This window comes from Procambarus clarkii, unplaced genomic scaffold (genome assembly GCF_040958095.1).
Source record: "Procambarus clarkii isolate CNS0578487 unplaced genomic scaffold, FALCON_Pclarkii_2.0 HiC_scaffold_137, whole genome shotgun sequence".
Lineage (NCBI taxonomy): Eukaryota > Metazoa > Arthropoda > Malacostraca > Decapoda > Cambaridae > Procambarus > Procambarus clarkii.
Window position 1 is genome coordinate 553,050 of NW_027189170.1, and position 12,864 is coordinate 565,913.

Consider the following 12,864-nt stretch of genomic DNA (forward strand, 5'->3'; position numbering starts at 1 on the left):
GTTGTGCTGCCACTCTAGTTCACTGTACCATCACTACTGTGGTGTTTTCCTGCCACTAATTCACTGTACCATCACCATCACTACTGTGGTGGTGTGCTGCCACTCTAGTTCACTGTACCATCACCATCACTACTGTGGTGTTGTGCTGCCATTGTAGTTCACTGTACCACCATCATCACTACTGCGGTGTAGTGCTGCCACTCTAGTTCACTGTACCATCACTACTGTGGTGTTGTGCTGCCATTCTAGTTCACTGTACCACCACCATCACTACTGTGGTGTTGTGCTGCCACTCTAGTTCACTGTACCATCACTACTGTGGTGTTGTGCTGTCACTCTAGTTCACTGTACCATCACTACTGTGGTGTTGTGCTGCCATTCTAGTTCACTGTACCATCACCATCACTACTGTGGTGTTGTGCTGCCACTCTAGTTCACTGTACCATCACTACTGTGGTGTTGTGCTGTCACTCTAGTTCACTGTACCATCACCATCACTACTGTGGTGTTTTGCTGCCTCTCTAGTTCACTGTACCATCACCATCACTACTGTGGTGTTGTGCTGCCACTCTAGTTCACTTTATCATCACTACTGTGGTGTTGTGCTGCCACTCTAGTTCACTTTATCATCACTACTGTGGTGTTGTGCTGCCACTCTAGTTCACTGTACCACCACCATCACTACTGTGGTGTTTTGCTGCCACTCTAGTTCACTGTACCATCACCATCACTACTGTGGTGTTGTGCTGCCACTCTAGTTCACTGTACCACCACCATCACTACTGTGGTGTTTTGCTGCCACTCTAGTTCACTGTACCATCACTACTGTAGTGTTGTGCTGCCACTCTAGTTCACTGTACCACCACCATCACTACTGTGGTGTTGTGCTGCCACTCTAGTTCACTGTACCACCACCATCACTACTGTGGTGTTGTGCTACCTCTCTAGTTCACTGTACCACCACCATCACTACTGTGGTGTTGTGCTGCCACTCTAGTTCACTGTACCATCACCATCACTACTGTGGTGTTGTGCTGCCACTCTAGTTCACTGTACCACCACCATCACTACTGTTTTGTTGTGCTACCACTCTAGTTCACTGTACCATCACCATCACTACTGTGGTGTTGTACTGCCACGCTAGTTCACTGTACCATCACCATCACTACTGTGGTGTTGTGTTGCCTCTCTAGTTCACTGTACCATCACTACTGTGGTGTTGTGCTGCCACTCTAGTTCACTGTACCATCACCATCACTATTGTGGTGTTGTGCTGCCACTCTAGTTCACTGTACCATCTCTACTGTGGTGTTGTGCTGCCACTCTAGTTCACTGTACCACCACCATCACTACTGTGGTGTTGTGCTTCCACTCTAGTTCGCTGTACCATCACTACTGTGGTGTTGTGCTGCCACTCTAGTTCACTGTACCATCACTACTGTGGTGTTGTGCTGCCACTCTAGTTCACTGTACCACCACCATCACTACTGTGGTGTTGTCCTGCCACTCTAGTTCACTGTACCACCACCATCACTACTGTGGTGTTGTGTTGCCACTCTAGTTCACTGTACCACCACCATCACTACTGTGGTGTTGTCCTGCCACTCTAGTTCACTGTACCATCACTACTGTGGTGTTGTGCTGCCACTCTAGTTCACTGTACCATCACCATCACTACTGTGGTGTTGTGCTGCCACTCTAGTTCACTGTACCATCACCATCACTACTGTGGTGTTGTGCTACCACTCTAGTTCACTGTACCATCACTACTGTGGTGTTGTGCTACCACTCTAGTTCACTGTACCATCACTACTGTGGTATTGTGCTGCTACTCTAGTTCACTGTACCAGCACCATCACTAATGTGGTGTTGTGCTACCACTCTAGTTCACTGTACCATCACTACTGTGGTGTTGTGCTGCCACTCTAGTTCACTGTACCATCACCATCACTACTGTGGTGTTGTGCTACCACTCTAGTTCACTGTACCATCACTACTGTGGTGTTGTGCTGCCACTCTAGTTCACTGTACCATCACCATCACTACTGTGGTGTTGTGCTGCCACTCAAGTTCACTGTACCATCACCATCACTACTGTGGTGTAGTGCTGCCACTCTAGTTCACTGTACCATCACCATCACAACTGTGGTGTTGTGCTACCACTCTAGTTCACTGTACCATCACCATCACTACTGTGGTGTTGTGCTGCCACTCTAGTTCACTGTACCATCACTACTGTGGTGTTGTGCTGCCACTCTAGTTCACTGTACCACCACCATCACTACTGTGATGGTGTGCTGCCACTCTAGTTCACTGTACTACCACCATCACTACTGTGGTGTTGTGCTGCCACTCTAGTTCACTGTACCACCACCATCACTACTGTGGTGTTGTGCTGCCACTCTAGTTCACTGTAACACCACCATCATTAATGTGGTGTTGTGCTGTCACTCTAGTTCACTGTATCACTACCATCACTACTGTGGTGTTGTGCTGCCACTCTAGTTCACTGTACCATCACCATCACTACTGTGGTGTTGTGCTGCCACTCTAGTTCACTGTACCATCACTATCACTACTGTAGTGTTATGCTGCCACTCTAGTTCACTGTACCACCATCATCACTACTGTGGTGTTGTGCTGCCACTCTAGTTCACTGTACCATCACCATCACTACTGTGGTGTTGTGCTGCCACTCTAGTTCACTGTACCACCACCATCACTACTGTGGTGTTGTGCTGCCACTCTAGTTCACTGTACCACCACCATCACTACTGTGGTGTTGTGCTACCTCTCTAGTTCACTGTACCACCACCATCACTACTGTGGTGTTGTGCTGCCACTCTAGTTCACTGTACCATCACTACTGTGGTGTTGTGCTGCCACTCTAGTTCACTGTACCATCACTACTGTGGTGTTTTCCTGCCACTAATTCACTGTACCATCACCATCACTACTGTGGTGGTGTGCTGCCACTCTAGTTCACTGTACCATCACCATCACTACTGTGGTGTTGTGCTGCCATTGTAGTTCACTGTACCACCATCATCACTACTGCGGTGTAGTGCTGCCACTCTAGTTCACTGTACCATCACTACTGTGGTGTTGTGCTGCCATTCTAGTTCACTGTACCACCACCATCACTACTGTGGTGTTGTGCTGCCACTCTAGTTCACTGTACCATCACTACTGTGGTGTTGTGCTGTCACTCTAGTTCACTGTACCATCACTACTGTGGTGTTGTGCTGCCATTCTAGTTCACTGTACCATCACCATCACTACTGTGGTGTTGTGCTGCCACTCTAGTTCACTGTACCATCACTACTGTGGTGTTGTGCTGTCACTCTAGTTCACTGTACCATCACCATCACTACTGTGGTGTTTTGCTGCCTCTCTAGTTCACTGTACCATCACCATCACTACTGTGGTGTTGTGCTGCCACTCTAGTTCACTTTATCATCACTACTGTGGTGTTGTGCTGCCACTCTAGTTCACTTTATCATCACTACTGTGGTGTTGTGCTGCCACTCTAGTTCACTGTACCACCACCATCACTACTGTGGTGTTTTGCTGCCACTCTAGTTCACTGTACCATCACCATCACTACTGTGGTGTTGTGCTGCCACTCTAGTTCACTGTACCACCACCATCACTACTGTGGTGTTTTGCTGCCACTCTAGTTCACTGTACCATCACTACTGTAGTGTTGTGCTGCCACTCTAGTTCACTGTACCACCACCATCACTACTGTGGTGTTGTGCTGCCACTCTAGTTCACTGTACCACCACCATCACTACTGTGGTGTTGTGCTACCTCTCTAGTTCACTGTACCACCACCATCACTACTGTGGTGTTGTGCTGCCACTCTAGTTCACTGTACCATCACCATCACTACTGTGGTGTTGTGCTGCCACTCTAGTTCACTGTACCACCACCATCACTACTGTTTTGTTGTGCTACCACTCTAGTTCACTGTACCATCACCATCACTACTGTGGTGTTGTACTGCCACGCTAGTTCACTGTACCATCACCATCACTACTGTGGTGTTGTGTTGCCTCTCTAGTTCACTGTACCATCACTACTGTGGTGTTGTGCTGCCACTCTAGTTCACTGTACCATCACCATCACTATTGTGGTGTTGTGCTGCCACTCTAGTTCACTGTACCATCTCTACTGTGGTGTTGTGCTGCCACTCTAGTTCACTGTACCACCACCATCACTACTGTGGTGTTGTGCTTCCACTCTAGTTCGCTGTACCATCACTACTGTGGTGTTGTGCTGCCACTCTAGTTCACTGTACCATCACTACTGTGGTGTTGTGCTGCCACTCTAGTTCACTGTACCACCACCATCACTACTGTGGTGTTGTCCTGCCACTCTAGTTCACTGTACCACCACCATCACTACTGTGGTGTTGTGTTGCCACTCTAGTTCACTGTACCACCACCATCACTACTGTGGTGTTGTCCTGCCACTCTAGTTCACTGTACCATCACTACTGTGGTGTTGTGCTGCCACTCTAGTTCACTGTACCATCACCATCACTACTGTGGTGTTGTGCTGCCACTCTAGTTCACTGTACCATCACCATCACTACTGTGGTGTTGTGCTACCACTCTAGTTCACTGTACCATCACTACTGTGGTGTTGTGCTACCACTCTAGTTCACTGTACCATCACTACTGTGGTATTGTGCTGCTACTCTAGTTCACTGTACCAGCACCATCACTAATGTGGTGTTGTGCTACCACTCTAGTTCACTGTACCATCACTACTGTGGTGTTGTGCTGCCACTCTAGTTCACTGTACCATCACCATCACTACTGTGGTGTTGTGCTACCACTCTAGTTCACTGTACCATCACTACTGTGGTGTTGTGCTGCCACTCTAGTTCACTGTACCATCACCATCACTACTGTGGTGTTGTGCTGCCACTCAAGTTCACTGTACCATCACCATCACTACTGTGGTGTAGTGCTGCCACTCTAGTTCACTGTACCATCACCATCACAACTGTGGTGTTGTGCTACCACTCTAGTTCACTGTACCATCACCATCACTACTGTGGTGTTGTGCTGCCACTCTAGTTCACTGTACCATCACTACTGTGGTGTTGTGCTGCCACTCTAGTTCACTGTACCACCACCATCACTACTGTGATGGTGTGCTGCCACTCTAGTTCACTGTACTACCACCATCACTACTGTGGTGTTGTGCTGCCACTCTAGTTCACTGTACCACCACCATCACTACTGTGGTGTTGTGCTGCCACTCTAGTTCACTGTAACACCACCATCATTAATGTGGTGTTGTGCTGTCACTCTAGTTCACTGTACCATCACCATCACTACTGTGGTGTTGTGCTGCCACTCTAGTTCACTGTACCATCACTACTGTAGTGTTGTGCTGCCACTCTAGTTCACTGTACCACCACCATCACTACTGTGGTGTTGTGCTCCCACTCTAGTTCACTGTACCACCACCATCACTACTGTGGTGTTTGCTGCCACTCTAGTTCACTGTAACACCACCATCACTACTGTGGTGTTGTGCTGTCACTCTAGTTCACTGTACCATCACCATCACTCTTGCATCACTGCGTGTTTTGATGCCAATGTAATTTAAGGACAGACTTTTTTCACAATATCATCATAACTTCACTATCTTTGGTATTATACTTTGGTATCATATACCTGACAATCACGGCTGTATCACCATCAATGCTATATCTTCCCAGTCCTGTAACCTATCATTGCTGTATCACTATAGCTTCACTATCACCTCTATATATCACCATCACCTCAGGCCCCACACTTGGGGTCATATACTGACCATGTTGAATAACAAACTGTTGGTGTCACTATATGACAGCTATTGTCACTGTTATATCACCAACAGCTCACTATCACATAACACTATCACTGCTACACCAACATCATTTCACTTTCACTGCATTATCTTCTCGTTGATATTTTTCCTCCTTACATTTACTGATATATCACTATCACTGTCATATCACTATCACCTCACTATCACTGCTATTTCACTATTACACGGGTGTGTTGTGATATTACCATACTGGACCATGGTGTGTTGTGATATTCCCATACTGGACCATGGTGTGTTGTGATATTATCATACTGGACCATGGTGTGTTGTGATATTACCATACTGGACCATGGTGTGTTGTGATATTACCATACTGGACCATGGTGTGTTGTGATATTACCATACTGGACCATGGTGTGTTGTGATATTACCATACTGGTCCATGGTGTGTTGTGATATTACCATACTGGACCATGGTGTGTTGTGATATTACCATACTGGACCATGGTGTGTTGTGATATTACCATACTGGTCCATAGTGTGTTGTAATATTAACATACTGGTCCATGGTGTGTTGTGATATTACCATACTGGTCCATGGTGTGTTGTGATATTACCATACTGGACCATGGTGTGTTGTGATATTACCATACTGGACCATGGTGTGTTGTGATATTACCATACTGGTCCATGGTGTGTTGTGATATTACCATACTGGACCATGGTGTGTTGTGATATTACCATACTGGTCCATGGTGTGTTGTGATATTACCATACTGGACCATGGTGTGTTGTGATATTACCATACTGGTCCATAGTGTGTTGTAATATTAACATACTGGTCCATGGTGTGTTGTGATATTATCATACTGGACCATGGTGTGTTGTGATATTACCATACTAGACCATGGTGTGTTGTGATATTACCATACTGGACCATGGTGTGTTGTGATATTACCATACTGGACCATGGTGTGTTGTGATATTACCACACTGGACCATGGTGTGTTGTGATATTACCATACTGGACCATGGTGTGTTGTGATATTACAATACTGGCCCATGGTGTGTTGTGATATTACCATACTGGTCCATGGTGTGTTGTGATATTACCATACTGGACCATGGTGTGTTGTGATATTACCATACTGGTCCATAGTGTGTTGTAATATTAACATACTGGTCCATGGTGTGTTGTGATATTACCATACTGGTCCATGGTGTGTTGTAATATTACCATACTGGTCCATGGTGTGTTGTGATATTACCATACTGGTCAATGGTGTGTTGTGGTATTACCATACTGGTCCATGGTGTGTTGTGGTATTACCATACTGGACCATGGTGTGTTGTGATATTACCATACTGGACCATGGTGTGTTGTGGTATTACCATACTGGTCGATGGTGTGTTGAGATATTACCATACTGGCCCATGGTGTGTTGTGATATTACCATACTGGACCATGGTGTGTTGTGGTATTACCATACTGGTCCATGGTGTGTTGTGATATTACCATACTGGTCCATGGTGTGTTGTGATATTACCATACTGGTCCATGGTGTGTTGTGATATTACCATACTGGACCATGGTGTGTTGTGATATTACCATACTGGACCATGGTGTGTTGTGGTATTACCATATGGGTGTGAGGTGGTGTTATGACCACACATACACCAGTATGATCATACTGTAGCTGGTGTATGATGTGCTTAAACTGTATAGTGATGTCTTGGCTGATTAGCCACGTATCACGAATATTAATTTATGTAGTTATTCTTTTTTCGACAACACACTAGTATTAAATTTAAGTCCACGGAGTATTAAGTCCACGGAGACTTAGGCAGTCTCCGTGGTGTAGTGGTAAGACACTCGCCTGGCGTTCCGCGAGCGCTATGTCATGGGTTCGTATCCTGGCCGGGGAGGATTTACTGGGCACAATTCCTTAACTGTAGCCTCTGTTTAACGCAACAGTAAAATGTGTACTTGGATGAAAAAACGATTCTTCGCGGCAGGGGATCGTATTCCAGGGACCATAGGATTAAGGACTTGCCCGAAACGCTACGCGTACTAGTGGCTGTACAAGAATGTAACAACTCTTGTATATATCTCAAAAAAAAAAAAAAAAAAAAAAAAAAAAAAAAAAAAAAAAAAAAAAAAAAAAAAAAAAAAAAAATGTGTATTGCCAATGTATGCCACATATATCTATGTATATTGTATATCTGTACCATAAGTCCTTGCCATGTATTTGTGGATATATATTAGAAATCTAGTGAATAGCAGTAGCCTAATGTCATGTAGCTTGAAAAACATCCGTATATACTTATATTATGGAATGCTTCATAATGCTGTATAGGAAATATTATGTGAACTATGATGGAGAATGTATAAATTTAGGTCTCGGATGTATTACTGTCATGTATACTGTGTAATTTCCCTTTCATTATTGTTCATTACATTGTCCTCTAACATTAAATTAGATTTTGGCACTGTGAGATGTATACCACATAGACATGGTTTTGATACACATGTTGTATATATATACTTTATATTGTATTCATGTATACTTATGTATAATGGCTGGCTGGCAGATGTCTTGAAATCCTCCCTTAACCCCTCCTCCCCTCTCCCGCCAGTGTTACCATGTCTTGCCAATATGAATTCTTTGTTCACATATTTTTATATCATGATATAATCTTTAATGTACTGAATTATTGATATGTATTATTATGTAAGGTTGTGTATTATAGTCTTTATTTTGTTGATATATGAATTAGAAGTTCTTGATCGAGATATGTCTGTATATGAGCTTGAGATATTTGAAAGAGAGGAGTCAGCTGACTCATAGAGGTGGATACAGTGTCGCTCCCGGCCAGCATGGCTCTGGGCGGTCACTCTTTGATTTTCTCAGTCGAGCGCATGTGTTGCCACTACGGTCCGGGTTTTGTGACCTTATTTGTGTCATTTGACTGCTAGGATATTTGTCATGTTGCAGTAATGTATACCATGGATCAATTCTACCATTGTGCATCCTTTATACCAGGTGATAGGTGCTGTTATATATCTTAGTGAGGTGGGTACCTGAGGATCTTAAGTGATGCCATTGTGCTGTATATGATATTGATTCCTCATACCTCATTTGTTAATGGTTGTGACACCACCACCACCACCCTGAATTGGTATTAGCAGCATAATAGGCGCTAGTGTCCCACTGCGCCACGACAGAGCCTGGCGTCAGCTAGTGCTGTTTGAATGCAGTTTTGAGACCTGTTGATGATCATGCCCAGCTTTGAGAAGCTGGATAAATCATTGAGTGTGAGTTTATAGATTGTATTCTTTGTTTGGTATGTTAATGCCCAGTAAACTGGATTATTTTTTGTTAGCCTTTCACTCCCCTAGACACTTATTGATATTTGGCCAGGATATGTTTTACATTGATGCTGTAGGTTACTCCCTCTTAACATATATATATATATATATATATATATATATATATATATATATATATATATATATATATATATATATATATATATATATATATATATATATATATATATATATATATTTATATTTATATATTATTGGGAGTCGATAAACTCATATCATAACAGGTGGGGATTATTTCTTAGTTCTTTCTCAGCCAACTTGGGAGTGTCAACAAGAATCACTGCTGTCGTTGCTGAGCAGCAATATGAGCCCAGAGGTCCACTTTGGATAGTGGTTGTCCCTATGAGGCTTTGGGCACCCCCAGCTCCACTGGTTCCTCCCCTCAACTGTGAAGGAAAGAAAGCTCTGCTTCTGGCACTTCACTGATGCCAGTAACACCCAGAGAGTCACCTGGTGAGGCCTCACATCAACCATACGTGCACCAACCATACCAGATTGAAGAAAAGCAATTTATTTATTTATTTATATACAAGAAGGTACATTTGGTTTATAAGAATACATAGCAATGATGTTTTTACATTCATGTAAAGCCTTGTAAATTAGAACAGAAAGCCACTCAAGAGATAAAGAACACTCCAGAATATTTCTTCAAGAATGTGAAATCGTAATAAAAATCTCCTCCAGTATTGGACCTATTACTATAAACAAAGGTTCATGCACAAAGGACGACAAGGAAATTAGTGTAAGCCTAAAAAATCCGTACGAGGGCATGTTTAGCAATCCTCACCCATACTAATTTGATTCACAGGGAGTAATCACACTAACAACCTATGTGTTTGGTAGTCCAATGCACACGCCTCAGACAATCAGGCCACAACATGGAAAAGAATTGCAAACTGGAGTTCTGCTGAACACACGAGAATGTCCTGAGGCTTCCACTGAAGCCTGACCAGGATTTTCACACAATTTCCCCCCCCCCCCTTCCCCCATGTACTCTCGCTGTCATCTAGGAATGTTCTACCTCTGATGCTCCTCTTTTAATACACAGAGTAATGACACTAACATGTGATTACCCCCCATGCACTTTGTCAGAGTGAATGGTGGGGGGGGGGGGGGGATTGTGCGAAAATCCTGGTCCGGCTTCAGCAGAAGCCTCAGGAAACCCTCGTGTGTTCAGCAGAACTTCAGATTGCAGTCCTTTTCCATGTCGTGGCCTGATTGTCTGGGGTGTGTGCGTGGGAATACCCACCACAATGGTTCGAATCCTCATCACGGCTCCTAAGGATTTTCTCATTAATTTAATTATTCCCATCCTGATTTGTATTTATATGTATTCGAGAAATAGTGATGGGCTTTAATTACTCTCGGTTCACTTCCACACCTGCAGAGGTAGGAAATAAACTCCTAAATCAAAATGAAGAACATTTTATACAAATAAAGGACAATGGCAAATAATGGTTTTAACTGAGGCTGGACCCACAACCCCTCAGTGTACTCTTCTTGAACTCTCCTCAACACTCCCGTTACACCATGTTACAAACATGTTGTTAATTATCTTACATCACACGTGACTGTCTCCTCTGTAACTGAGGTGAACCTTTGGTCAAAACTGTACATATATCTAATGTGCTCATGTGTTCAATATCTTCACCACATAACCTTGACTTCCTGGCCAAAAATAGTTACCAATAAGTCAACATATGGTCAAACACTCCACATAATGGACAACAATAATGGGTACACTAACTTGCACATATATGTCTAATATTGGAAAGTCCCTTGACGATTGTTCATCAATAACATTCCCAGAGGTAATTAATTAATCAGCCATTCTCGACACCAAGACAAAAGAATATTACATGCATGGAAAGGTATGAGCAGTTGGTCATAGGAGACACTGCTAACGACCCGTTGTTGAGTGCCTTAAACACTCCACTGGGATGTTGGGGTAATGTTTACACTGATGCATCTGGCAGCGTGGCGTCTCCCTTGCTGGCTGAGACCCAGTAAAAAAAATAAAATAAAATAAAATAAAATGTTTATTTAGGTAAGGTACATACATACAATAAATTTTTACAAAGATTGGTTGACTTATAGGTAGAGCTAGTACATACAATGCCTAAAGCCACTATTACGCAAAGCGTTTCGGGCATGATAAACTTAAATGACAAGCTTAATACTAATTGAGCATAATGAGTAGAATGAAAACAAGAAATGAAAACATAGCTGAAAAAGCAGCACAAATACAATTATGTCGACAAACAGCGCTCTTTAAAAAAAAACAGACATTGGTTGACAATAGAAGGGTAAGGTAGGTTACAGGGAATTTATTAGGTATAGCTTCGTTTTTATCTTAAACTGGTTGAGAGAGGTAGAGTCTTTAACATGGTTGGGAAGGTCATTCCACATTCTAGGCCCTTTGATTTGTAGAGCATTTCTAGTTTGATTAAGTCGTTCTCTAGGAATATCAAAACTGTATTTATTTCTGGTGTGGTGCTCATGGGTTCTATTACAACCTTCTATGAACCATTTGAGATCAGGATTGGCATTATAGTTTAGCGATTTATATATGTATAATACACATGAGAGAATGTGCAGTGACTTAATGTCAAACATATTGTCTAACATGTCATGTTAATGTCTAACATATAATGTCTAACATGTCTCCTAGACAAGAGACTCAACTTCAGCACCCACATTCAACACATAACTAAGAAAGTCTCTAAGACAGTTGGTATACTCTCCAAAATCAGATATTATGTTCCTAACTCTGCTCTCCTCTCACTATATTATGCACTAATCTACCCCTATCTTAATTATGGTATCTGTGCATGGGGGTCTACCACTGCAAACCACCTTAAGCCCATCATCACACAGCAAAAATCTGCTATCAGAATAATAACTAACTCAGCTTTCAGACAACACTCAGCTCCCTTGTTTAAATCCCTAAACTTGCTAAATATTAACTCCCTCCACACATTCTCTTGTGTCAACTACATTTACAAAACCCTGTTCTTAAATGCAAACCATGCTCTGAAACTCTCCCTGGACAGATGTAATAGGACCCATTATCACCACACCAGAAATAAATATCTCTTTGATATCCCCAGGGTCAAACTTAATCTGTGTAAACACTCAATGCAAATTAAGGGACCTAGTCTATGGAACTCACTCCCTAGTGAATTGAAAAACTGTAAAACTTTTGCCTTATTTAAAAGCAAAACCAAAAAGTACCTAACTTCATCTTCTTAGTTTCCTACACTGAGCTTTAAATTTGCTCTGTACCTAGTGTTACCCAATCTCCTAATTTTTATGTAATATCAAACAACCTTATCATTGTGTTCATTGCTGTCTTCTTTTATGTGCTAGCCATATGCTGTATTGTGACTACCAATTTTTGTCAACTACCATTCAAGCTGTCATTGCAATCAATCTTATATTGTTTCTGCTGTATTGTGCCTACCTATTTTTTGTCAACTACCATTCAAGCTGTCATTGCAATCAATCTTAGCTACCTATGTGCTTTAATATACTGTACCTACAATTTTCTCTCATCTTTTTTTTTTATTTCATGTAATCTGTTATCATTTTTTTGTCTATAAATTTTGCAAGTATTTACCTCCTTAAAATTTTCTTAGATT

At 42.6% G+C, this 12,864-nt stretch overlaps 1 protein-coding gene across 1 annotated transcript in view; it reads left to right on the forward strand.

Moving 5' to 3' along the window:
• Positions 1–10,172, forward strand: part of LOC138360980 (tripartite motif-containing protein 5-like) — a 49,888-nt gene extending 39,716 nt beyond the window's left edge. The window contains exon 8 of the mRNA XM_069320464.1: positions 10,032–10,172. Within this exon, the coding sequence (XP_069176565.1) occupies positions 10,032–10,172 (141 nt within the window). The remainder of the gene's footprint in view (positions 1–10,031) is intronic.
• Positions 10,173–12,864: the final 2,692 nt, after the last annotated feature.